The sequence below is a fragment of the Archocentrus centrarchus genome, chromosome 6 (genome assembly GCF_007364275.1).
Source record: "Archocentrus centrarchus isolate MPI-CPG fArcCen1 chromosome 6, fArcCen1, whole genome shotgun sequence".
Lineage (NCBI taxonomy): Eukaryota > Metazoa > Chordata > Actinopteri > Cichliformes > Cichlidae > Archocentrus > Archocentrus centrarchus.
Window position 1 is genome coordinate 31,831,839 of NC_044351.1, and position 26,352 is coordinate 31,858,190.

The 26,352-nt window shown below is 39.3% G+C and overlaps 1 protein-coding gene across 2 annotated transcripts in view; it reads right to left on the minus strand.

Annotated features, from left to right (window-relative positions):
* nlrc5 (NLR family, CARD domain containing 5) overlaps positions 1-24,966 on the minus strand; it is a 33,756-nt gene extending 8,790 nt beyond the window's left edge. Inside the window, exons 1-34 of one of the 2 annotated variants that reach the window (XM_030731104.1) lie at positions 24,907-24,966; positions 23,684-24,030; positions 22,809-22,859; positions 21,276-21,365; positions 20,377-20,562; positions 19,994-20,148; positions 19,317-19,448; positions 18,376-18,691; positions 15,586-16,057; positions 15,247-15,409; positions 14,922-15,052; positions 11,002-11,233; positions 10,670-10,911; positions 8,121-8,204; positions 7,939-8,022; positions 7,745-7,828; positions 7,548-7,637; positions 7,228-7,278; positions 7,110-7,139; positions 6,768-6,851; positions 6,443-6,532; positions 6,187-6,276; positions 5,909-5,989; positions 5,585-5,668; positions 4,738-4,821; positions 4,145-4,234; positions 3,846-3,893; positions 3,717-3,746; positions 3,541-3,624; positions 3,363-3,446; positions 2,211-2,300; positions 2,041-2,100; positions 1,391-1,474; positions 1,180-1,263 (exon numbers count right to left, since the gene is read on the minus strand). In XM_030731104.1, the coding sequence (XP_030586964.1) occupies positions 1,180-1,263; positions 1,391-1,474; positions 2,041-2,100; positions 2,211-2,300; positions 3,363-3,446; positions 3,541-3,624; positions 3,717-3,746; positions 3,846-3,893; positions 4,145-4,234; positions 4,738-4,821; positions 5,585-5,668; positions 5,909-5,989; positions 6,187-6,276; positions 6,443-6,532; positions 6,768-6,851; positions 7,110-7,139; positions 7,228-7,278; positions 7,548-7,637; positions 7,745-7,828; positions 7,939-8,022; positions 8,121-8,204; positions 10,670-10,911; positions 11,002-11,233; positions 14,922-15,052; positions 15,247-15,409; positions 15,586-16,057; positions 18,376-18,691; positions 19,317-19,448; positions 19,994-20,148; positions 20,377-20,562; positions 21,276-21,365; positions 22,809-22,859; positions 23,684-24,014 (4,091 nt within the window). In that variant the 5' untranslated portion in view covers positions 24,015-24,030; positions 24,907-24,966. Of the gene's footprint in view, positions 1-1,179; positions 1,264-1,390; positions 1,475-2,040; positions 2,101-2,210; positions 2,301-3,362; positions 3,447-3,540; positions 3,625-3,716; positions 3,747-3,845; positions 3,894-4,144; positions 4,235-4,737; positions 4,822-5,584; positions 5,669-5,908; positions 5,990-6,186; positions 6,277-6,442; positions 6,533-6,767; positions 6,852-7,109; positions 7,140-7,227; positions 7,279-7,547; positions 7,638-7,744; positions 7,829-7,938; positions 8,023-8,120; positions 8,205-10,669; positions 10,912-11,001; positions 11,234-14,921; positions 15,053-15,246; positions 15,410-15,585; positions 16,061-18,375; positions 18,692-19,316; positions 19,449-19,993; positions 20,149-20,376; positions 20,563-21,275; positions 21,366-22,808; positions 22,860-23,683; positions 24,031-24,906 lie in introns of both variants that reach the window. The other variant, XM_030731103.1, reaches the window with a different exon arrangement.
* Between the last annotated feature and the right edge of the window lie 1,386 nt (positions 24,967-26,352).

Consider the following 26,352-nt stretch of genomic DNA (forward strand, 5'->3'; position numbering starts at 1 on the left):
GTTTGAGCCCCTTATTCCTTCAGAACTGACTTAATTCTTCACAGCATACGTAGATTGAACAAAGTGCTGGAAACATTCCTCAGAGATTTTGGTCCATATTGACCTGATGGCATGAGACAGTTGCTGCAGCTCTATTGGCTGCACATCAATGATGCAAATCTCCCGTTCTATCACATGCTATGAGGTGACTGCAGAAGCCGTTAAAGTAACTCATTAACTTATTGTCCTATTTGAGAAGCCAGTTTGAGATGATTTGAGTTTTGTGACAGGACACATTATCAGCCAAAAGAAGATGAGTACACTCTGGTCATAAAGCGATGGACGTGGTCAGCAGCCATAGTCAGGTAGGCACTCAGATGGTCCTAAGGGGCCCAAAGTGTGCCAAGCAAATATCCCCCACACCATTGCACCACCATCGCAACCAGCCTGAGCCACTGATCCAAGGCAGGATGGATCCAGACTCTTATGCTGCTTACGCTGAATTCTGACCCTAGCATCTGAAGGTTGCAGCAGAAATCGAGACTCATCGGACGAGGCAACATTTTTTAAGCTTCTATTGATCAATTTTGGCGAGCCAGTGTAAATTGTAGCCTCAGTTTCCTGTTCTTAGCTGACAGGAATGGCATCTAGCGTGGTCTGCTGCTGCTGTAGCCCGTGTGCTTCAAGGTTCAATGCACTGAATGTTCAGAGATGCTCTTCTGCACACCTTGGTTGTAACAAGTGGTTATTTGAATCACTGTCGCCCTCCTATCAGCTTGGAGCAGTCCAGCCATCCTCCTCTGACATCAAACCAGCTGCTCACTGGATGTTTTCTCTTTTTCTGACCATTCCTATAAATCCTAGGAATGGTTGTCTGGGAAAATCCCAGTAGATTAGCAGTTTCTGAAATACTCAGACCAGCCCAACTGGCATCAACAACCATGCCACGTCCAAAGTCACTTAAATCACCTTTCTTTCCTATTCTGATGTTCGCTTTGAACTTTAGCAGGTTGTCTTGACCATGTCTACATGCCTAAATGTATCGAGTTACTGTCATGTCATTGGCTGATTAGATATTTGTGTTAAGAAGCAGCTGAACAGGCGTATTTAATAAAGTGGCTAGTGAGTGTACATTTCAGTGTTTTTTTTTTACTCTTCGGCTTTATAAATAACCTAAACCTTAATATGTTTAAATCTTACTTGACATATGTGCTGATTTTTAGCCTTTGTAGAGAATTCACAAAGAATCTAATGCCTTCATCTTCCAGTTGGTTACTTGACAAACTGCAATGGAAAGAAAAGAGCTGAGCATCCATCCCAGATGAAAGTTCAAGAAGAAAGCACTGGATTATCCACATGGGTGTGCGGTTATGTTTCTAAGACTGTGTATAAGTGTTTGTGTGATTCATACTCAAGATCTGACAGCTGGGGACCCCGCTGCAGGATCTCAAGCAGTTTCTTCAAGTTGTCACTCTTTAGGCAGAAATTAATTAACCTGTGTTACACACAATCAGGGAGACAGAAAGAAACAGCTGATTAAGTTAATTAGCTACCAGTTGTGCTGTAGTTACAGATTTATTCTAGCACCTGAACTTTCTTATTGTGTCCTGATAAAAAACATAGATCATGAAATACAGAGACATACATACAGTTTAGACCTTTAAACTAGCAATTGATATTATCTTTTTCCTTTAAGTACCATAAAATTATGTGTGCTGCTCTGCAGTGCCGTGCACTCTTTCATCTTACTGGTTTAAACAGCATTTTTTACACTGAAAGTAAAACAGAAAAATGGCAGCACGTAGTTTTCAGCCAAATGCTAAAATAAACAGACTGAAAGTGCTCTGATCCATTTACTGTTTTCTGACACCTCCTGCCAGAGCTGTGTATATTCAGTTTCCTATTGAGACACACTGGCAGCCTAAAACTAGGCGCCAAACCTGCTGCAGTGTGTGAGCTGTGAATACTTAGGTAAGTGACAAATAAAGCAGTCTGAAAACACCCACAGAGGTTGTTAAGTCATCAGTAACCTATAAACTCAAAATGTTGCTGATCACAGACCTGCAGCTCACTTGTTCTGCTTTCACTGCATCAAAATTGATGAAGGATTCACTCTCAGGGCTAAAGGAGAGATCAAAGCAGCAATTAACCAAACAAGACAAGTTAGAGGAATTAAAGTAATTATGATGCCTACTGTGTTGTGATGAATGCAGCTTAAGTGTGGACCGTACCTGAGCTCCACTGATGTTACTCGCTGACTGTCAGTCAAACAGCTGACCAGCGTGACAGCACTGGTTGCAGATGTGATGCTATGGCTGACACTGAGGAGGAACGAGTTCATTAGAATTTAGGAAATTAAGTCATAGAAGTCAGCTTGCTTGGTTTAATAATCCACAATGTAACACAAAAAAGAAACTGAGTGTTCTTCTGGGTGTTTTTTTTTTTAAATTGCTATCCTGTCATGTTGATATTATTTGTATCTTTAGGTAAAAAGGGACAATGCACTTAAGTTCATCATGCAAATATACCAGATTTAGACAGGCTAATTTTCATCTGTAGCATGAGAGAAGGTCAGTGTCTGTCTTTTTTCATGAACTGTACTTAATGAACCTGAGAAGCCGCAATTCCTCAAAATACAGAAACAGCATTAGTGAAGGTTACAAAGGAGCTTCTCAGAGCATGCCATAGGTATTAAAGGTACTGCACTGCAGTGGTTTAAATCATATTTATCTAATAGACTCCAGTTTGTTCACGTAAATGGGGAGCCTTCTTCACACACTAAGGTTAACTATTAAGTTCCACAGGGTTATACATGTTTCCATTAGAAGGCATAGCATTCATTTTCATTGCTGTGCAGATGATACCCAGCTTTATGTATCCACAAAGTCAGATGACACACAATCAATTAGTTAAACTGCAGGAATGTCTTAAAGACATAAAGGCCTGGATGACCTCTAATTTCCTGCTTCTAAATTTAGATAAAACTGAGGTCATTGTACTCAGCCCTACAAATGGTGTCTAACTAGTTACTTACTCTGAATGGCATTACCTTGGTCTTCAATAACACTGTGAGGAGTCAATTTGGACCAGGATATGTCTTTCAATGCACATATTAAACAAATATGTGTTCTTCTTGACTCTATTCACAACTTTTTTTAACTTGTCCCTAAATATTTATCAACAACTGGTCTCCCTCCTACATCTGGATCTGCATTTGCAGACTTTAGACATTAAGAATAAATTTGAATTTGTTAACCAGTTAGTTATAATTTATACCACTGCTGACAGTTCTTTAGACTGCTTCTTGGCTTTAGCATGTAGATATATATAGCTGTATCATCAGTTTATTACCATTGATTCTTGCATGCATGTGAACATCTTACTTGAGTCTCTTCAGTGACGTCATTTTTGGCAACACTTTGAGGAGAGTCTCAATGGCTTTGTCGGTCAGCGAACACCGAGATAACCTGACAGAACATATCAGTGCATAAATGTGTACCTGTTCAGTCACTACTTAAAATGTTATTGAATAATTTACTGATATACAACATTAAAACTTACTCTAACTCCAAACAAAAGTGACTCTGAACCAATTTTCTACATATTTTGGTTAAATCAGGTGGTGGGACGTCGCTGTTGTTCACTCTAGAAAAAGATAAAGAAGGAAAATTCTTTTATACTGAAAGTCAGAAGTCAAATTTGTATTTTTTCTGCACGCCTTTATTTGCTTACTGTACCGGAATAGCTTTGGCTGTTGTTTGTCATCACTAAAAAAAAAAAAAAAGAAATAAAGTAGAGAATTAGATTACCAGACCAGCACTGGCAGGATTGTGTTAACGTTTGCAGTTTTTTTTTTTTTTTTTAACCTTTCACCAGGGCAGAACTTCAGACTGACTTCCTCTTTGCCTCCACCACTGTAAAAGAGCACCAACAGCCAGTTTATAACCAGACCACTGCCTCCCTGATTGACCAATATAAAGCTATATGACAGATAGTATTGAATGTTTCATAAACAGATGCATTTGTAAACCCCAGACCTGAATAACTCGCAGAAATGGTTGGATAAAACAGCTATTTAATAATATTTGCCAACTGCAGCAGTTGTTAAAACGGGTGCTCACTGTAGCAGCATCATTAATTGGCTACAATGTAGAACAAATATTACCTGACATGAATTTGTGTTAAGCTGCTATGGGAGCGTAAAGCACTAGCCAGCATCACCACACCTTCCATGCTGATGTCATTGTTACTGGCGCTGAAAAAAAGAAAAGAAAAACAATGAGCAAGGAGGAAGTCAGCGTTGTGTTTGAAAAAGCAATTTAAATTGAATAATGCTGTGGGGTAAACAAAGCGGACGCCAACATCAGCACAGGCTGTTTGGAACCTGTTTGGTGAGAAAAAATAGCCGACCTGCATTTTCCAGCTTACTGTGTATATCTTACAACGAGACAAAGACTCGTCTTTCCTGAAATACTCGCAAATCGCTAAAGAGGCAATGGAGGGAAATCCTGCTACCAGGGTCACTTATACAACACAATTCTAGGTATCATGAATTTTTGCTATAAATATCATCAGTGCACCCTTAAAAGAGGTATAATTGTTAAGTAATTATTAGTTATGATGGTTGTGCGTAAGCTCTGTGATAGGCTGGCAATCTGTCCAATGTGCACACCGCCTCTCACCCGGCTGTGTCACATGACAGCTGGAACGGGCTCCAGCTTCCCCCAAAGACAATGTAAGGATGTGTGTGAGCCTTACTTAATTTCTTTTATTTTGCCAAGATGAGGCAGGACATCCAGCAGCTTTTTCAGACCTTTGTTGCCTAAACAGTTACTGGACAAACTGAAAAGAGAGGTTAAAAAAAAAAAAATTCATTATAATTCAATGGGATTTTTGTCAAGGGAACATAACATATAAATAACTTCTTAAACACAGTGTGGATACAGTTATTCAAACTAAAATGTATAATAAGTGTCAACAGTGGTCTCTTTTTTAAGTGTATCTGTATACTCTAACAAATATACAATATTAACAGATTTATTAGACCACCATCCAGTGTAAGGTTTACGCCACAGCTGCCCTAAATTAACCATATAGGTAATTACCAAAATAATTTTTCATGTTTCTGTAATGGTTAATCCACCAATATGTGCAAGGCCTTTAACCACAATTATATTTTTGCTGAAATATAATTATTGTTATCCGTGTATTTCCAAATTTACTGTTGTACAAAAAGAAAGCAGAAAAAATACTAATGCACATTATTTTTTGATATAGATGCCAAATTAACAAAAAATATTATTAGTTATTTATTTGCATTCCTGAACAGAAAAATAAGTTTTAGTGATTGAAAATTATGCTTCTCAGAGAGGTCCGGTGTGCCGGCTCAAATTTGAGCATAAAAATGTGAATTCAGTTCTTTATTTGGCTAATAAATAAGAATATAATTTTTAGTTTGAAACAAGCATTTGAGAGATTCCTAAAATATTTGTATTTTATTGTTTTTATAACAGGTGGTCTCATAAATTTGTTAAGCACTGTAAAAGCTACGTAAAGGTCTAACCGCAAACAGTGTGTGCATGTTCGTGCTTCTTGTGTATCTTACTCCAGCACGGTGAGATCAGACGAGGTTCCCAGACTTCTCCACACTCTTTCCAGGTCAGCAGGATTCAGACTGCAGTAGCTGAGGCTGACAAAATACAGCAAAAGCTGTGTGATTGTCATTAGTTATGATGATATATTTTACAACTGCAGAACTAGATGAGCAAAAGATATACCTGAACAACCCATTTAAACAATAAAAACATGTTTTTCTCGCTAACTGATGGTCTGATGGTTACCACTTACAAACTGCAGTGTTACTGCTTGGGTGTAATTAATACCCCACTGCTGTGCTCTCAAAAATACTGTTTCATCATTGCTGACATACCAGAGAGTTTTAGATATTTCATTTGCAGGTTTTTCGCTCCCTCTGGAGAACACAACAGAAGCCTGAACAGGATCCTGTAATCTGCAACATAAAGAAACATCAAATAACACGGCAGAAGTGACGCCACGATTAAGAAAATAAATTCAGTTTAATTAAACGAGGTGCTAAAAAAGTAAAATGCATTAGAAAAATGTACAGTATGTCTAAACGTGCCTGCAACTACTGCAGGTGTGGATGTGTGTTTCATATGCATGTTAACAATAAATGTGTGTTTGTACCTGATGTGAAGCTCCATCACAGCGGGATGATCAGACAGCAGAGCCGTCAGAACCACCAAACACTCCACTGATGAGCAGCTGTCATTCATGCTAAGAAAAGATGGGAAAACATCAACAAAATGCTGCTGCTTATTTTTGACACTGCTTATTCTTAAACCTTAAAAGCCAAAGAGTGTATGAAAGGTTTGGGACTTTGTTATGCATAATTATAGAAAAGTGCACCACAAGCACACCACCAAAATGAATCCAGACTTACATGATCTTTTCAGTGATCTTATCAGTTTTTTTCAGCAAAAACTGAGTCAGTGTCTTTAAAATTTCTTCGTCCCACTGGCCTCCAGACAGACTAGAGTGCAAACACATACAGCACAACATGCACGCAAATTCATTGGCCTTTGTTACTACAAACAACCAATGTACAGTACAGATTGTGTAGTTTTGCAGATTCTTCAATTGCTACGAGTTGAAAAACAATAATTCAGTAACTGTATTTTTATTCTATTCATTACTGATTTTCTCTGTTTTTAGTGCTCTGTGCCTTTGCTGGAGGTTTTTGAAGAGGAGTATTTATGGTAGCTTACTCTAGGACAGACAGGGCACGGCATCGAGCCAAGGACTTGGCAAGTTTCTGCATCTCAGACTTGCTCCATTTCTGGTTCAGCAAGCTGGGGGAAAATGTTACCGTCATAATCCAAACATTCATGATACAAAAACCTTGAAACAATAAAATGCAACCCTGAAAGGAGTCGTATTTAAATCAATCTGCACATAAACTTCCTTTCTATTCCAGATTTATTGATGCCGAGAAAGTCGAGGTGAGTGCACTTTTTGTGAACACCCATTTAAGATCAACACAGGAACAAAGTTCCCCAAATAAACACAGTTAAGATACAGTAAATCAATTTATTTGTTTCATGTCTTACCTGATTGTTGGTTCAGACTTAAATTTATGGCTGTGAAGGGGGGGGGGAAATGAATAGATCAGAATATTACTCTGTTCATTTTATTGTTTTATTTGTTTTATCAAAGCATAAAAGTCACCTGTTCATATCTGACTTTTGGAAGAACTTTACTGTCAATTCTTTGTTCCCTCTGCAAAGAAAAAAAAATCTTGACTATAATACACATTCACGACAATGTTTACCTGGTACTTTTTATTTGATTCATTATAATTTGCTGCTTTGAAGTTGAGGAAACTCAAATCTATGACTGGGAAAATATTTACAGAGCAGTCAATAAATTTGTGTAATTTTTTTTTTTTTGTTGTTGTTGAAAATGAGATTGTGTAGCTCTAGTGATTAATCGTGCCTGTGCTTTAACTGGCAATGTGTGTGTATGTGTACATGTGTGTGCGCTCATACTCTGCATGAATATGCTGAATGTTCAAACATGAAGACATTGTCTCGATGAGACAGTCTGCCGCATTCAGGGTTGTGCTGTTTCGTCCCAGCCTACAAACACACAAACACACACAGATATATGTTCACCATATGAACCACCTGTATAATTTACTTGGCCCAAATGCAGCACAGTCGTCCGATGAGAAATGTGAACTTACATTATAGTGGAAAGGTTTGGTAGTTTGGTAAAAATCCCAGCAATATGGCTGATTCCTTCATCTTTCATACTGTTGTCACTTAGGCTGGAACAAACAAAACCAACAGGAAAGTTAGCATAAACTTTATTATATGAAGTATCTTGTTAATCTAGCAGTAAAATAATGGTGTGCTATATGAACAACAGAAAATATACTTGATTTCAGTGATTTCTGGACACTTCTGCAGACCAGAGGCCAAGCTAGCTGCTCCTGCAGCAGTCAGACTGGCAACAGAAAACCTTGTGAAGACAAACATCTAATGAGTTAACTATTGTGGTTAAGGGACGGTTACCTTTAATAAATTTCTCACAGGACAAAGCAACAATATGAAACCTACTCTAGCTTTCTCAGGGTTGTGAATTCATGCAAAACAGATGACAACTTCTCAGCAAACTTGTCTCCATACTTGCGGCTGTGAAAACTGAAACCACACATGGAAACAAGCCTAGGATTAGAAGCTGCAAAAAAACAATCTACATCAGACGTGTTCAAAGCATAAATTGGAAAATGTCACTGAAAACTACGACAAGAGAAAACGTGCTTTGAGCTAACATATTTATACTGCTTTGTTTATATCAACAGATAAATTAATTGTGTAGTTATCAGTTGAGGATAGTCCCCGGTGAGAGCGCCAGTTTCCTTGGCAGTTTACCAACTTATGAAAACAAAGAGAAAACAGGCACTCGATTATAACTGTGCCAAAACCCCATTTTGACCCTCCTTATCATTTTTTATCTAACCTGTGAGTTGTTAAATTCCCATGCTTAATCTTTGCTTGAATGCAGAGCTATAATTAAAGAGGATCTGTTTTTACATCCTCATACTGGTAATAAAAAAAGTTCAAAATGAATCAGACTCTGTGCAGGACCAAATTAATGAATATACTTGTTAAAATGTGCTTGAATTTCTGAACATAAAAGTAAAATAAGGAGGCATCAAATCATAAAAATGGTACCTCTTACTCAAAAAGGTGGTGACAGAGACAGATTACAGTTACAAAGGAATGCACGCTGAATTCACAGGCTGCAAACTGAAAGCCAAAAAAGGTTATTATATGAAGAATTGTTGTGTTGTGGGCACCAGGGTGGCTCAGTGAATGAGTAGGCGACCACGTATACGGTGCAGGAGGTGCAGATTCGCATCCTGGCCTGTCGCCATTTAATGCGTGTCTTCCCCCGTCTCTCTCCTCCCACTTTCCTGTCTCTCTACACTGTCAAATAAAGGCTGAAAAAAAAAGTATAAAAAACAAAAAAAAAAACAATTGCTGTATTGTTTCCTGTAACCTCTGTCAATAACTCACTGAAGGATCCCTATATATTGGGTCTTTTGACGCAATTCATTTTGAACACTGGTTACATTGTATATGGTATGTGTTTGCTTTACTTGTATAAACTAGTCGCTTAGCAGGGTCATAAAGTTTTAATCTGTATATGATTTTGAGTTTACAGCAGTTTTTGTAGATTATATTTTTCACATTTCTGAATGAAATTATGACGGATACTCAAAAAATGACTTTAAGTAATTTAATTACATGTAAACTTTCCATGTAATTATGTTACATAAGTAAAGTGTTTAATGAATCTGGTCAAATGAAATTTGGTACACATTCAGTTTTTAACAAGGACATTTTCTTTATTCATTAATTGTTTGACTAAATAAACCTTTGAATTTATATGTAAGTTGAGGGCCAATTTTTTAGTGTAGTTTAATACATTTACATATAGTATTGATGACAGCACTTTTTTTTTATGATAGCTTATGTGTAAATGCATTTTATCATATAGTTACACTGTAACTTCTCTTTGTTCTCTGATGTTTGGGCCTAATCTGGTTTAAGGTATTACCACATTATTGTTTGTCTCATTTGTCATGTCCAAAATTAAGACACCTTCTTTAGTTTCACAGTCCGTACAACACACATGCCTCTGTTATTAAATCCTTGATTTGGATAAGGAAAAGATCAGGAAGAGCAACTAAGGAGGGACAGCTCTCCAGCTGGACAGACAGCGTTAGTTAGAAAGACACCAGTCAGCATAAAACTAGTCACAATAAACAAATGAGTAACTCGCTGTGGGATGGGAACATGCAGCCTCCAGATGTTGCTAAACAGATAAGCCCTGACCTGCCCACCACGAAGTAACATGCAAGTGCAAACTTGTGTGCAGGAGGCATTCTTCTTGGAACTGATAAAAAAAACAATGCTTTAAAGGAATCAGTAGTTATGTTTTTACACTTGAGTCCAGGCTACTCTCTGTCTGCTTGTAACAAGAAGGATCGGCTGCACGCACTAACCACGGGGTCACGGCAGGAAATACAAAGCCTCGTTCATTTCCCTGTCTGACAGGTGGCCGGGCAGCTGGGGGAATGTCAAAGGCAAAGCAGCAGCTCTGTCCACAGCGACATCCACTGCTGCTGTATAACCGGTCCTCTCTCCGAATGTCCACGGGCTAAACATGGGTTTCAGGATTTTTGACAGATCAACGCCACCACTTTAACATTCTCATGTGTCACAATGACAGCATTCAGTGGCTCCTATAGTGCCTCTGGGCCCCAAGCATTCACACAAATATCAAATGAAGAAGCTTGTGGAATAATTTCAAATAGATGCTGTTACTTTTTAATACTTGCATCTGAGTTATTATGGTTTTGTATTTCTCATTTGCTTCTGTTTGGTTTCAGATGCTTTAAAATGTTTAGTTTTTCTTAGTGTAGGAGTTATTTTTATTATGCTAACAGTACAGAAGTACAGTACAAACACTTGACAATAAATATAATTATATTTTATTTATGCTAGTTTTAAGTGCACAGTATTGTTTTAATTACCTTTTTTCTAGCTTAAACACTTTACACTTTTTTAGCAACTTGTGAAGATCTGTGTGGACTCACCTGAGACAATGAATACGCCGACACCTGGCCAGAACTTCTAAACACTCGAGCTCCATGGAGCATGCTCCAAAGTCCAAACCAATGCCATCAGAATCAGCTGAATTTACTACAAAAGCCAGAGCATCAATATCATTTGGTGACAGCCAGATGTTGCGTAGCTCCAGTGTGGGTCTCACACTCACAACCTGCTTGGCCAGTTGCTGGTTCTGGCTCTCCTGCACACAGTGGCAAAGCTGCAGTATCTAAACGTATGACAGAAAAGATCAGTAAGAAAGAGACAGAAAGGAAAACAATGCCTCTTATTTATCTGCTGTTCCTGTTTTTTACTCTACCTTTGGTCCGGTCAGAGTGTTGCTGTTACACATGGTTTTGAGCAGTTTCAGAACGAGGTCTTGTCGTTTCTGTACCCAACTTTGGAGTCCTGGTCTACCAGCAACCTTGGCTAACTGAACCAGGGCTGGGGCGCATTGTGAGGATGCCAGACCGCATACATAGAGGTACAGGGAGTCAGTGAACACCGTCTTCTGGTCTGATTTGGTTGTCCAGCGAGTTTTCAGACTGAATCTGAGGATGAGATGAGGAAGCAGAAGGAACAAAGTCAACATTTGAAGTATGATTATGACCTATGCTACATTACTGTCTACATCAGGGGTAGGGAACTCCAGGCCTCGAGAGCCGGTGTCCTGCAGGTTTTAGATGTGTCCCTGATCCAGCACACCTGAATCACATATAGAAGTCATTAGCAGGACTCTGGAGAACTTGACTGCAGACTGAGGAGGTAATTCAGTCATTTGAGTCAGGTGTGCTGGATCAGGGACACATCTAAAACCTGCAGGACACTGGCTCTCAAGGCCTGGAGTTCCCTACCCCTGGTCTACATGATAGTTTCAGTGCTCTACAGGGAGATGGGAATAATAATATGTCCAACGTGCTTTGGTCAGTGGCATATTTTGAAATAAGGAATTAATATTATTATTACATTTATTAGTGACTAACAGGTAAACAAAGGGAAAAAATAAGCTTCTTCTACAGCTCACAAACAGAGCAGGAAGGAAGTACAGTGCACCAGTTTGAGTGGATTTTACCTTTTCCTCTGCTCTCTTCCTGAGTATAAAGGAAAAGGCAAACATTTTACTGCGCTCCCCAAATGCTCACGGAGTAAAACACACAACAAAACTTCAAAGCCAGAACTGAACCGTGCTGCAGCTGCCTGACTGGTTTCAAACTGCAGGCTCCAAGACGCTGAGGGAGTAAACCTGAAATTATAGGGTTAAATGAGGAAGTGCAAGGAGGCAGATCCCTCATCCAATCATGTTAGGGGCCTGGGTACGGGTAATGTCCATTCCACATACCACCTCGTCAGCTAAATCAGATGAAAACTCCACGTACTAATCCATATATCACATGACCACCAAAAAATGTTGCAATTCTTTAGGGGAAACAATACCCAGATTGATTAAAATATAGATGTATGAACAGATTCCATTTTGTTGTAATCCTGAGTGCAGTGGCTTTGTTCCTGGAGATTTCAAACCTGGAATCTATGCACAACCACTGTACAACGTTCAGGTTAAAAGTTCCTGTATGATAAGAATACTACTTTAGAAGATTTAAGTTATTAATGAAGCTGTGCCACCTGTCTAATTTGTCAAAAGCACATATATGTTTGGACAAGTGAGAGATGATCTCAAGCCAAAAAGGGGATGGAAGCTGAGCTCCGTATGGGCACCACTTAGATGTGAGGAGGTGGAGCTAAGCATCTGCAGGCTCTGACCCAATTAAACCTCCGCTTTCAAAATGACCTTTGATTAAAAACAAGACCCTTTCACAGAAGAATGCATAAATAGGTAAATACATAGGTTTTATGAACATAGGTTCAAATGTTTATTTTAGAAAATACATTAAGTAAGCAGTAGAATCAGACTTAATCAAAAAAGAAAAAGAGTTAGAATAAAATTCAGCCTGGTAGCAGACATACAGTACATGCAAGGAGTCTGTCAGTGAGTGACTGCAGCCGCCTGCTGCTTAGTTATGTCAGCTGTGCCATATTTCACTTCCAGCGCCCCCTCCTTTGCAGAGTCCCAGAGACTCCTACTCTGATTGGACCGTTCACTTTGTGCCTACATCAGTATATTTCTGATGTAGGGAGTAAGGACAAATATGTCTCATACTGTAGCGTGCTTAACTTGCACGGCTCAGGTTGCTTCCACGGAAAAGTTATTCCTGGTATACGGTGTGACTGTACATGGCCAAATTCTATCATGTTGTTTTTCACATACAGTAATCCAAATGAGAATTGTTAGTTAATTTACAGGTTGAGATTAAAACAGTCCCATGAAACTAGTGTCTACCTGATTTGAAAATAATTTTAATGTTTGCTATTTCCAGACCAAGTAGAGACTGCATGGCGCAGAGCTGGGAGGACAGGTGGAAACAGAAGAAGCCTCATTCAGCTAAGGCAGCAACGAGGAATGTGTCAGTATTTAGGGCATTTTGTCAATTTGGTTTATGTGCTGGACAATTAATTAATTAATATTAATGTTTTAAGGATGTGAATTGGCTGACAATTTAAATGCATTTAACAGAAAAGCTCAACAACTGTGTAATAATGTTGTGTAAAGGGGGAAAAAAAGCAGTTTCACTTATTTGTAATTTGAATTGTCCCACACCAATGACAGAGTGCAGTGGTTACTGCACGCGTGTCATTAACCTTTGCCCTCAGAGCTGTCTTAGTTCTTTGTGGCATAGTTTTAACAGGATATTTGAAACATTTCTCAGAGATTTTGCTCCATACTGACATGATGGCATCACACTGTTGCTGTAGATTTGTCCTCCAGTCTGAACAGCAATATCAGGCTTTTGTTCTATTATGACCTGTATGAGCGTTTCTAAAAGGAGGGCCCCGACATGTGTTTTCATGTGTCATTGCAGCATGGCATACAGCTATGACATAAGGAGGGAGCACAGGCCACCTACTAACTGGAAGGTTGGTGGTTCAATTCCTGACTCCTCCAGTTGGAAGCAGCCATCAGGAGATCAGTGCACTGTGGCCACAAAGGGATGCCCATGGTCAGCGTGCTGGATTGGTACACAAAGGCCCAAAGTGTGCCAATAAAATATTCCCCAAATCATCTACAGCATCACCAGCCTAAACCACTGATACAAAGCAGGAAGATCCACATTTTTATGTAGTTTGTACCAAATTCTGACCTTTTCTATCTAAATGCTGCAGCAGAAATTCAGCCTCATTGGGCTAAGTTCTTCTTGTCGTCTGATGCCCGCTTTTGGTGTAACCATATGACTTGCAGCCTCAATTTCCTGTTTTTAGCTGACATGGCTGTCACCTGATGTGGTTCACTGCTGCTGCAACCCATCTGCTTTGAGGTTTGATATATTGTGCCTTCAGAGATGTTTTTCTGTATATCTTGGTTGTAACGAGTGGTTCTTTGAGTTACTGGTGCCTTTCTAGCTCAAAGCAGTTTGGTCATTCTCCCCTGACCTCTGGCATCAACAAGGCATTTTAATCCAGAGAACTGCCGCTCGCTGGATATTTCCTCTTTTTTGGACCATTCTCTGTAAACCCTTGAGATGGTTATGTGGGGAAATCCCAGCAGATCAGTAGTTTCTGAAACACTCAGACCGGCCCGTCTGACCCCAACATAACATAATAATATAATATAAGTTGTTTGTCTCAAAATGACCTATATGAGTGTTTCCAAAAGGAGCACTCCTACATGTGGCTTCATGTATCATGTTGGTCATGCCAGTGTGTAATGTCGCTATAGCTCAGGAGGTAAAGCAGGTCACCTATTAACTGCAAGGTTGGTGGTTCAATCCCAGGCTGTTCTAGTTGGTATGCCAAAGTATCCATGGGCAGAATACTGAAGTGCTTATATTACATACATGGTATTCATAAGCTCTTTTGTGCACCACAGCTAGAGGTTGCTTAATTTTATTTTAAAATGTGTCTGAAAAAATGATCAGGGAGCTCATTTTTTTGAAAGAGTACAGGCTCCAACAACAACCATGCCACATCACTTAAATCACATTTCTTCTCCATTTTGATGAGTTGAACTTCAGCAGGTCATCTTGGCCATGTCTATGTGCCCTAATTTACAGAGCTGCTGCCATGTGACTGTCTGATCAGATGTTTGCTTTAGTGAGCAGCTGAATGCAATCCTGACACTGCAATCATCTTAAAAATTATAGCCATGTTTCTTTCTGTTTGGCTCCCTTGAATTCAGTCCCTTACCTCTTCTTCAGCTGTGCGTCAGTAACATCATTACTAGTCATGATTCTTAGTGCAGCTAGGAACTCCTGCACTGTCAGATGAATGAAGCAGTAGGCATCAACAAGCATCCCATCCTGATGTCTGAGCTCCACCTAACAGCAGATAAATAATTATGTTATTATTATGTTACAAACCTGACAGGGGCTCTACAGTGACCACCTCTAACTCCCCTTATACACCTGACATCAAGCCTCCTTTAAATACTAATACCACCCTGCTGCTTTAGAGGATTTCGTGGATGTTCACAGATATGTAGAAAACATTAATGAATGCATTCATGTCTGACCTGCGAGAGGAGTCCCGTCCTCACTGAAAACTCTAAAACATCCTGTGGAATTTCTCTTTTCAAAAAGACTATCTTGCTTTCCTCTAAGCCTCTCCAAGCCAGTTGACTCAGCTCACACAGCTGAGACTGATACTGACTCAGAATGGTCAGTGTGGTCACAGCACTGCACAAAAAGACAGAAAACACATAATTTATAAAGTGAAGCACGGCATGTATTATGTAATGCTGGTGGATTTTTTTTTCTTCAGTACCACGTTACTATTTACTGTATTTCATCTTATTGAATTATAATGTTCAAGGTGGTAATACGTTGCACTAAGTTCTCTACTCGGTCTTTACCTTTGAGGAAAGCTTTTAGCTTTTGGCCTGCTATCTCTTCCACCTTGATTAGGGTCACGGTGAAGAAATGAGCCCAGAACAGTGAGGTAGACCTGAGTGAGGGTGGTGGGGATTTGGGGTGAAGTGGGAGGTAGCTGGGCTCTGCCATTTGTTCCATCCATTATCACATCTTTGCTTCCTTTTCTTTTTCCATCTTGTTTCGTTTGTGCAAGATTTCCTCCTCTATTGCCCTCTTCCACTCTTCCTTCTCTTGACATCTGCACTCCTTCTTCTGCTTCCTGAGTGTTTGTCTTTGCCTTACTTCCTTTTTCTTCTGGTATCTGTGCTCTGCCCGTATCTTTGTTTCTCCACTGCAGCAGTAAATGCTCAAGACAGATGCAGCAGATATTGCAGAGGGCAGGGATGGAAGACATATCAAGGAGGTGTCGATTGGAGATAAGAAGCTGTGCTGCCTGCTCTCTCAGAGCTGCATCTGCTGAGTGACATTTGTAAATGAGACATAAACTAGTTCAAGACAGAAATTTAAGATAGCTATGACTATAGAGACTTTACTTTTTTTTACTCATTGTCCCTGATTAGATTTCTTCTGCTACTGGTCAGGCATGTTCAGACTGAGTTTGACTGAGATCTCTGCTGTTTCTTTTTTTTTTTTTTTAAATAACTGGTTACTGAATGAAGTTTAGTGATGTTACATAACACAAAGCATAACACTGTTCAACCTGATCAGAGATCTGGTAAAATTAATTAAAACATGTCCTGCACAGCAGTAATTTCAAAATGCATGTATTACATGAGTTCAATGTAAATCCATTGTGTCCAAACAGGCCTTCTCATATTCTGATCATTCAACAAATTTTTAACACCAATTTTGCAAACAGTAATTCAATTCAATTTTATTTATATCGCACCAAATCACAAGAAACAGTTGGCTCAAGGTGCTTTATATTGTAAAGACCCTAAAATAATAATTGCAGAGTGGTGTATAACAGTGAGATTGAAAAGAGGTGAGCAAAGAAGCAAAGAAGAAACACTAAGTGTGTCATAGGAAGCAGCCTAGGCCTATTGCAGCATAACTAATGGAGGGTTCGTGGTCACTTGATCCAGACCTGAATATAAGCTTGATCAAAAAGGAAAGTTAACCTAATCTTTAAAACTGAGACGGTGACTATCTCCCTGATCTAAACCAGGAGCTGGTTCCTCAGAAGAGGGACCTGAAAGCTGAAGGCTCTGCCTCCCATAGCTTTTCAGCATCAACTCTGAGACAAGATGTTTCTAATTTGAGAAATATTGCACAAATGCAAGAAACCAGTCCTACATATTTGTTTGAGCATTGAAGGACATATCCTGCTCAAAAATGACTCCAAGATTTCTCACAGTGTTACTGGAGGCCAAAGTAATGCCATCCAGAGTAAGTCTCTGGTTTGACACCATGTTTCTAAGATTTGTGGGGCCGAGTACAAGAATTTCAGTTTTATCTGAATTTAGAAGCAGGAAATTAGAGGTCATCCAGGCCTTTATGTCTTTAAGACATTCCTGCAGTTTAATTAATTGATGTGTGTCATCTGGCTTCATGGATAGATAAAGCTGGGTATCATCTGCATAACAATGAAAATGTATGCAATGCTTTCTACTTATAAATGCTTAAGGGAAGCATGTATAGTGTAAATAAAATTGGTCCTAGTACAGAACCCTGTGGAACTCCATAATCAGGCTTAGTGTGTGAAGAAGACTCCCCATTTACATGAACTAATTGAAGTCAATTAGATAAATATGATTCAAACCACTGCAGTGCAGTACCTTTAATACCTATAGTATGCTCTAATCTCTGTAATAAAATGTTATGGTCAACAGTATCAAAGCTGCACTGAGGTCCAACAGGACAAGAACAGAGATGAGTCCACTGTCAGAGGCTCTAAGAAGATCATTGGTAACCTTCACTAATGCTGTTTCTGTACTGTGATGAATTCTGAAACCTGACTGAAACTCTTCAAATAAACCGTTCCTCTGCAGATGATCAGTTAGCTGTTTTACAACTACTCTTTCAAGAATCTCTGAGAGAAAAGGAAGGTTGGAGATTGGCCTATAATTAGCTAAGACAGCTGGGTCAGTGATGGCTTTTTAAGTAGAGGTTTAATTACAGTCACCTTGAAGGCCTGTTAATAGAGATAGACTGATCATATTTAACAATGAAGCATTAATTAATGGTAAGACTTCTTTGAGCAGTTTTGTAGGAATGGGATCTAATAGAAACACTGATGGCTTAGAGGAAGTAAATATTGAAGTTAACATCGACAGATCAATCAGAGCAAAAGAGTCTAAGTAGTATTGAAAGTAGCTGTACATAATGATATGTCTGTAAGATAGTAATAAATCATTTTTTCTCCAATGGTTATTTGTGAAGAAATTCATGAAGTCAGTTAAGTTCAAATGAGTACTCGGCCCAACAGAGCTCTGATTCTATTTAAAGTCTCCACCATGTCTTTACCAGAGTTTGCCTTCAGGCTTTAGAAACCACAAAATACATTTTACCATTTTTTCACTCACACTGAAAAGCAAAATAAAATAAAATAAAAAGCTCAACGTGAACCAAACAGCAAAAGCTATATTCCAATACATGCAATACAATATCTTATCTGATGATTCTACAAAATGTAAACTTTAGCTGAGCTACTATGATTAACCAGTGACCTGCTCTCAGAAGAGATTGCAGTATTAAATGTTAATTGATCTAGCTCTATAAATAAAGCACAATGGCACAATTTAAATATAAAAAAACAATAAAGTTTTTACCTTTGGCACCAAAGAAGTTGTTTACATACTCCTTGATCTCATGGTGGTCCCAACCCAGCAGCTGGCCTACTTTATCCGATATGCCATCGAAATCTATAAGATCCCGCACACGGCAGGTGACCAGCACGGTGCTTCCTGGAAGGAGCTGGTGATTTAGCAACCCTGAGATGAGGTCTACAACAGGCAGAGGATTTTCCAAGTCCAACGGTACCCTCTGTACTTCCTGTCTGCTCAGTTTGCTGTAAAACTCATCATAGCCATCCAGTACCCAACAGCTTTGCTCTGGATTGGTAAGGAGGTAGTCCATAATGGCTTTCTGTTCAAACACAGACTATCTTCAGAATGTGAGAGCAACTAAATGTAACATTTCTCAACATACAGGTTTTTCAGTTTTTCTTATTTTACCAGGGCTAAATCCTTAGATTTTTTTTTTTGTTTGTTTCAGTTTAGACCAACTCTTAAAACAACTTAGCCTAATGAGCACAGACCATTATGACTTCACATGTGTAGTTTGTTTACTCTGGTCCAAACCAGCAGATGAGTTTTTAAACTTGTAGCCTTTTTCCCCTGGTTTGGTTTTCACATAGAAAAACTCCAAGGAACCTTCAATTTACATTAATTTTACTACTAATTGTTGCACTTTGTTTCTATGGTATTCTGCCACATCCCAGAATGCAAAGCATACCAGGCAATGGGAAGGTGTTTAGCTCAAACTTGCAGCGTACATCTGGTAGATGCGGATCGAGGTCGGATCACATTCCCACCATAAACAAACTGCTCTGGAGTTCTTTAGGAACCATACCAAGGCCGATGTGATTACCGTGGTCTTATCTACACACATGAACTGACCAAGGGGTCACCTTTTGGTAATTTCTTTTTTATCTTTAGTATCTCAAATGCCCTGTTTTTTAACAGCTACTATTCAAGCATTACTTGTATACCTTTGCATCTTCTCCGCCAGTTGGGGGGAGGTAGGATTGGAACAGCAGCTCTGACAGGGACAGAGGGCGCGACAGTAGATTAAGCTGACGAAACTCCAGCAGGACAAACATGAAGGACGAAGGTATAGGACCCTGGATGATGAGAGAAGGACAAGGGAAGAGGAAAAAAGGCCATATCAAATTCTGTTTACATGTTTTAGGTAGTGGTGACGAATTAGCAGCCAGATAGTAACACGACAGCTCTGTGAATAGGTCTACTTAATGACCAATCACTGAGCCCCATTCTTTGTCCCAGGAGCTCCTTTGCGGTTATTCTAAATGAACAAAAATTTAATTACTAATTAGGTTTTTCCCCAAAACATCTGTGAGCATTCCGGGATGGTTCCACAGCATCCAATATCCTATACTACAGCAAACTATACTGATTTGATTAAACTAAAATAATGGTAGCCACGCTAAAACCAGTTTAGGTCAGTTACATTTAGTATGGCCTTGTTGTTATATCACAAATTCTCAGAGGCTGAGAATTCCTGAAATTTCCCCATTGTTCTGAAATTTCCCCATTGTGGGACAAATAAAGGGATTTCTATCTTCCTCTAAATACAAATCAGATCAACAGTAACCGAGCAGATAAACACTGACCGTGCCTAATAATGCTGACAAGAAAGGGAACTTACTAGTCCATTAGCCCATTGCTGTCCTAGATAAGACGATAGGAGAGTTTTTCCTGATCCAGTCTGGCCGACTAGAACTGTCACTTTTCCCACACATCCCTGGAGGAACGTCTCCAAAGTCACTCTGGACTCCAGAAACCCATAATCCCCATCAGGCTCTGAGTTTGGTGAGAAAGGTGTGCAGTGAGTGTGTAGCAGACTTGAAATGTTAATGATTAGATATGTTTTATGTTTATACAACCACACCACAACTTTGAACATGCAAGGCGGTTTTGTACTTGTTTCTTCCTATACAACAAAGTACTTTCAAAAGATCAGTTATTAAAGAAAATAGTCAGATATGTATTCAGAAGCTATTGTGGTACAATAAGGGAAGTCTCGGTGACCTGGTGTTCTGCCCCCTCTGTCTGCTGAGGCAGGAGTTTGATCAGGTCTGTCCCTGCTTCTGTTTGCAGTTCTCAGGCTGACCCATACGTTTTCCAGCTGGACCTCCCTCACCAGGCCATCTTTGAGCCGCTCCCACTTCCTCAGCAAGAAACTCCCCGCTGCAGCGATGTACTGCTCCCAGTGATCTGTGGATGTAATCCATTAGAAAACAATTTCCCTCAGGAAGTACAACAAATAACAACAATAAAATCAGCTATACTGTAGGTGAAGTGGATAATGCATATAGTTGCTTTAGAGCAATTTTCTGTTAGGAAACCTTAGTTACTAGCTTTCATATTGATCTTACTTTGATATCCACAGCATGGGCACTCCCTGACAGCATCAGCCTCCCATAGTAGGATAATCCACAGATTAAAAGTTGTTGAACTACATGAAATGGCACAACCAAAGATTTCCTGATCCAAATCCAACTGAGTATCTGTGGGATGAGGTGTAACCCTAATCCACGTAAGCCCTGTCCCCCTATCCACTATATCCAACATCAAAAGGATCTGCTGCCAACACAATGATGCTAGAAACCACAGAACAGAGTTCATGGGTCAATGTGCCAAAGGGTCAGAGCTATTTTTTGGCAGCACAGGCATGACTGTCAACATAAAGCAGGAGCTTTGAATGTTAAGAAATACTTTAACCATGGTGGATTAATTATTATAATTAATCCACATAATCCATATAATTATAACTAGATGGGTGCTGGATAAATCCCAACATGAGTTCCAGTCCTTCAACTATCAGCTTATTATTATTATTAAATAAATTACTTAAATATTTCTCTTGGTTTGTGTATTTGAATGGAGTTATAATGCAAGAGGGTTTAAGTGTCACATATGTATCCTACCAATCCTTGGGCGCTTGCTGAGCTGCTGCTCTGATGATGTTGGTGATGAGTCGTGATCCGTTACAGCAGGGCCAGAATTTTCACAACTGTCTACAATGCAGAAAAACGCAGAAAACATACAGCGCATGAAAATACTGCAGAAAAAAAATTGGTTAAAAAATATCAAAATGGATGAATGTAATAAAATGTGTTGCAAGATTTTCAAATATTTTGTAACTCATTTTCTTAAACCGCCTTCTTGGTTTCAACATGGTCTAAACATTAATAAAACAATCAAATAAAATGCTAGGGGATTCCCAAAGTGAAACAAACAAGTCACATGAATTTATGAATTCACATAAACAATCTGCAACTTTCAATTTCACTTTTCCACTTAGTCTGTATCTATTTTTTTGAGCATTTACTGTAAACTAAACTGAGATAATACATGTATAATAATACATGTGATACTTTAAAAAACTCAAGAAACATCATAAAACTAATTTAGAGGAAAACACCGTTTTCTAATAAGCTTTTGAAAGAAGAAGCTTGATTATTGAGTGGTTGCAGAATGGCTGTAATTATGGTGATGATTTTGGCAAAAATCTTACAGTATAACAGAAACTCAGTTAAACGTCTGTCAGTCTGCCCAGTGCGGAAGCACAAACCACTGGAGAGGGGAAAAAACAAGACTCCTCCCCCCTAACAAAGGAAATCGTTTTGCAGGTGGTGTCTGCGGATGATCGCTCTCTCCTTTTCCCCCAAGACTCATTTTTCTCGAGTTCTGCTTTTTTTTGCAGCTCATTCATGTTACACAGGTAGTCCAGCTCCATACATGTCATCACAAAAAGGTTTGCTGAGTTTCTCATCACAGTCTTAAGAGTATGGAGGAGACACCATTACACAAGGAGACAGGACAGTGTCATAGAAGAACATCAACCCAACAGCAGGACCAGCATTTGCACCTTTGTGTGAGGAGGAAGAGGAGGAGCAATGCCAGAAGCTTACGAAAACGATTTTAATGACCAAACTGTCATAAACAGACTCCATATGTTTCTATGATGGCACACTGGCTATCTGCAGGTACCATCTCTTGCTACAAGGAACGAGAAGAAAGCTAGTAACAAAAGCAGAACAACCAAAAAAAATCAGTAAGGAGGCATAAGGTGAGAGCAACGGTCTGCAGAACGACTTGCAAAAGCATTTCCTCTTTGGGGAGTATCTTGGTGTTGCCTCTCCAGTGCCTCTTATATCACTTTCAATTGCACCAAAACAGCTAAAATTGATTTATAATCATTTATGCCTCTGAACTGGACAGATTGATGTCCCTGAAGTTTAACTGACTTCGTGTTATACCCAGTGCAGTCAGTCTGATTTATGACAACCAAAAAAATAAAACACAAAATGAATGGAAAATAACCTGCAAGTATACGTAACCACAAATCTTTTGCATGCACACACACACCCACACAATCATTCTGTACACATTTATCTGAAATGTGTAATCACTGTAGATAATACAGTATGAGACAGTTAAAAACTAAAGCGATTTACCTGTGTTTCCCAGAGACACGTTCTCAGTGGCCAGAGACTGTATACCATCAGCTGAACAGTCAAACACAAAGTCATGCTGTTAGCCATGCATGTAAACACATTTAGCTCTTTTTAAAATACTATGGTGCTTATTATTCAACTTCATGCTGTGAAAACTGTAATTTCCCCATTGTGGGATCAATAAAGTATCATTCATTCATTCATTCAAAACATCAAAATCCAAAGCCTCCAGAGCTAAGTGAAAACTTAGATCCTAACAAACTTGTGAACCCAAAATAAAACCATTATAGTCGTGAAAAAATGTGAGATGCAACATCAAAACCAAAAGTATTTAAAATGCTCCACAGTGAGAATCTATACAATAAAAAAAAGGGATTCTGATGATTAAGTCCCGGCTTTATGGACCACCTTTGACAGATTAAGAGCTGTGCATCATCATTTATATTAAAACAACTTTTCCTCCTGAATTTGGTGATTTAACAAGTTTATTAATAAAATAAAAGGTAATGAATGCAGTGTGGGCAGAACATGGCTGCTGTTCTGTTCACTGTGGGGTTGGTTTTTTTTTTGGTGCTTTACATATGCAATGAAAGTCACCTACTTCCGCGTCAACCTCTGTGTTTTAACCCTGTCTGATTCCCCACCCCACCCCTTTAGCAAGAGACTGGTACTGTGCATGAAATGCATGAAACTTGTGTATGTATGAATGTATGTATGAAACAAAAATGTAAGTTTAAGACTTCTTTGAATTACCTTTCGCACCGTGTTACAGTTTTTACTGAATATAAGCCCCTAAAAACTAAAGCGAACCTTAAGGCGAAAGTTAGTGAGGATTGCACAGCTTTAGTCAGGGACAAACATCACTTCATACTCACTGGTTTCATATCCTGCCACTGACATGAGCCTGGACTCCAGGCGCATGGGGATGTTCTCACATGAGAAGCACACACTCTGAAGGAAGTTCTGGCATTCTCCAGCACTGGCTGACCTGAAGTAGTCCAACATGGTTTTGATGAGCTCTGGTCCTGCTGCACAAGAGCTTGTGGGGTCCAGCTGGTTTTGGCACCGAGCTTCAGCAGGAATCATGTGACACAGCGCCATTATGACTGAGGGCGACTGACTGCTGAGAATGTGGAAAAGTTCTAAATATTCCTGAGCCAAGACCGAGTTCACATTTTCAGGGTCAAGGTCGACCTCCTCATCCATGGTCAGACTCCATCAGCTACAAACAAAAAAGGAAGATGCACAATCTTGCGTGAGAAATGGAGCTTTAACTGAAGGGCTGAAGAACAAACAGCAAACCATTTTAGTTCTTATATCTTTGGTTTCTTATGACGCTATAGCAATCAAAGCTTCAATATTCAGCACTGTGAGCTTAATCACACAGAAAGCCACAGGCCAAAGTCGACGCACGAGGAGGATAAAAATACATTTTCATGTGCAAAAACCTGTCCCTGTGCTTCACATTTTCACAGGAAGTGAGATGAAGCTGCAGAAATGTTTCGTTTTTTTGTAAATGTTTTTGGTTTTTTTGCCAACTTTTTTAAACACACCCTCTGCTGCTGACATTAATGCATCTGACAAACCATCGCTGCATGTTTCCATCGGCTTTATAGATTTACACTTTAAACGATTAAAAGTGTCCCTATAAGGGGAAAAAAAGCGTTAATTGAATTATAATTTAGGGAAGTTTATGTGGATTATTAACAAGAAATAGGCAGTAGCGTGGAACGTTCGACTCATTAAGAACGTGAGCGTGCGTTTACGCAGCACTTTTCAGATGCGTGTTTTTTTTTTTTTTTGTTCTCTTTTCTCTCTCTCTCCCTCTTTTTTACGTAGCTAAGTCTGTAGCTGCATTCAATACTCTGGCCTCGTGAAAAGGCTTTTAATGTAAAAATGAACGTCCACCGCTTTGTCTCTGCCGCCCCGCAGCCTGTCCTCAAGTGGCTTGAGGCAGAGGTCGTGTAAGGTAACGCGCCTGAAAGACCTGCGTCATTGTGTTCAACTCAACAGAATTAACGGAATCAGGCTGCGCCGCAAGGCAAAAGTCTGCGACACGAGGTAGGTTATAATGTTCAGACATAAAATAAAAACTCACCAACAATGCTTGTCGCAGAGTGCTACACAGTGCGGCCAGCCAGAGTCGCTTTTATTTAAAACGAAACTCAGGGAATAGCTGGCTACATGCTTTTTGTTTCGATTTCATAGCGCAGCCAAACTGGGAAAGGCTCAGAGGGATACGCTGATATAAAAAATTAGATATAAAGCAGTGGGGTTCTGGAAGGGTGAGATAATAAAGGCATACAAATGACTGGCTCTGGTTAAGCATACCCTCTCTGAAATATATAACGTTAATTATACAAGCGCGCTGCGTCGTGCGTTCTGCGTTACCCTTCACTCCCGGACTAAACCCATTTCAATGCAGGAAAATGAGCATATCTCTGAAAGTACCGTGGCTTTGATAGTGTGATAGCCCTTATACGGATAAGGGGTAGACAGGACAGTGGGTGAGCAGTGTTTGCTTTATGCATCCAAACTAGGTTTTTATTATAGAAAGTGTAAACCTTTGGAGTGCCGTGTGGGCGGCGCTCTGCCACCAGCGGCCCCGTGAGCCGTAATTCTGAACCGCGGTGAAACACGCGCAGGTCAGGTTAAATCTTCTTTAACCTCTATCCTAAGATTTACGGTAGTGCCTCGTTGTTGATTACTGTTCCATGGACCAAAAAACACCTGTAATAATTTCATTTATATATGCAGTCAAAAGCTTGGACACACTGTATTTATGTCACAGTTACGTAAAACACTGACATATCCCCATAAGATTTCTGCATTTTAAGACAAAAGTTAGAGGGAGAGAGAGAGAGTGTGTGTGTGTTATTTGGAAGAAATTAAGAGAAATAAAGCTCCAGTACTGATGTGCTCCTTTACTCTTTTTTTTGTCAGTTTTGCTGGTAATCCACTTCTTCATTCATGATTCACGTATTAAAATTAATTCAAATCTTCAGTGTGACATAAACTGTGTTCTAGCTTATTTTCATTTGATGTGTTTCTCATGGGTGAGAAAAAACATTAGAATAGAATTAGAATAAACAAACTCATCCACCTTATATGTGTGCAGAGTTTCCTGAGAAATTAAAGGACAGTTTTGCTCAAATTCAGCAAGGTTAATGGACTATAATAACATCATTACACAGATTCCCCCAAGTAACATATTAGTTAAGTGACTATGGACAGTTATTTGGGTGTTTATTTTTCATCATCCAAAAATACTGGCACTTTTTGAATGTATCAGTATCAAGTATTTGAATTAATGTCAGAAGTTTCCCTGATCGGTCTGATCCCACCTTGTGAGATGCATATAGACTTGATCATGAGCAGACAATCTATTGGTTGTACTCCTATAACTACTTTGCTGATTATTACAATATTTATTTTAGTTTTAGTTTATTCTGTTCTTTTACAAGAGCTTCAACAACTGCCTTGTCCCTCAAAATCCCCACCCTGACCACATTGTGTGATCTTTGACCTCCCAGTTTGCCCTCTC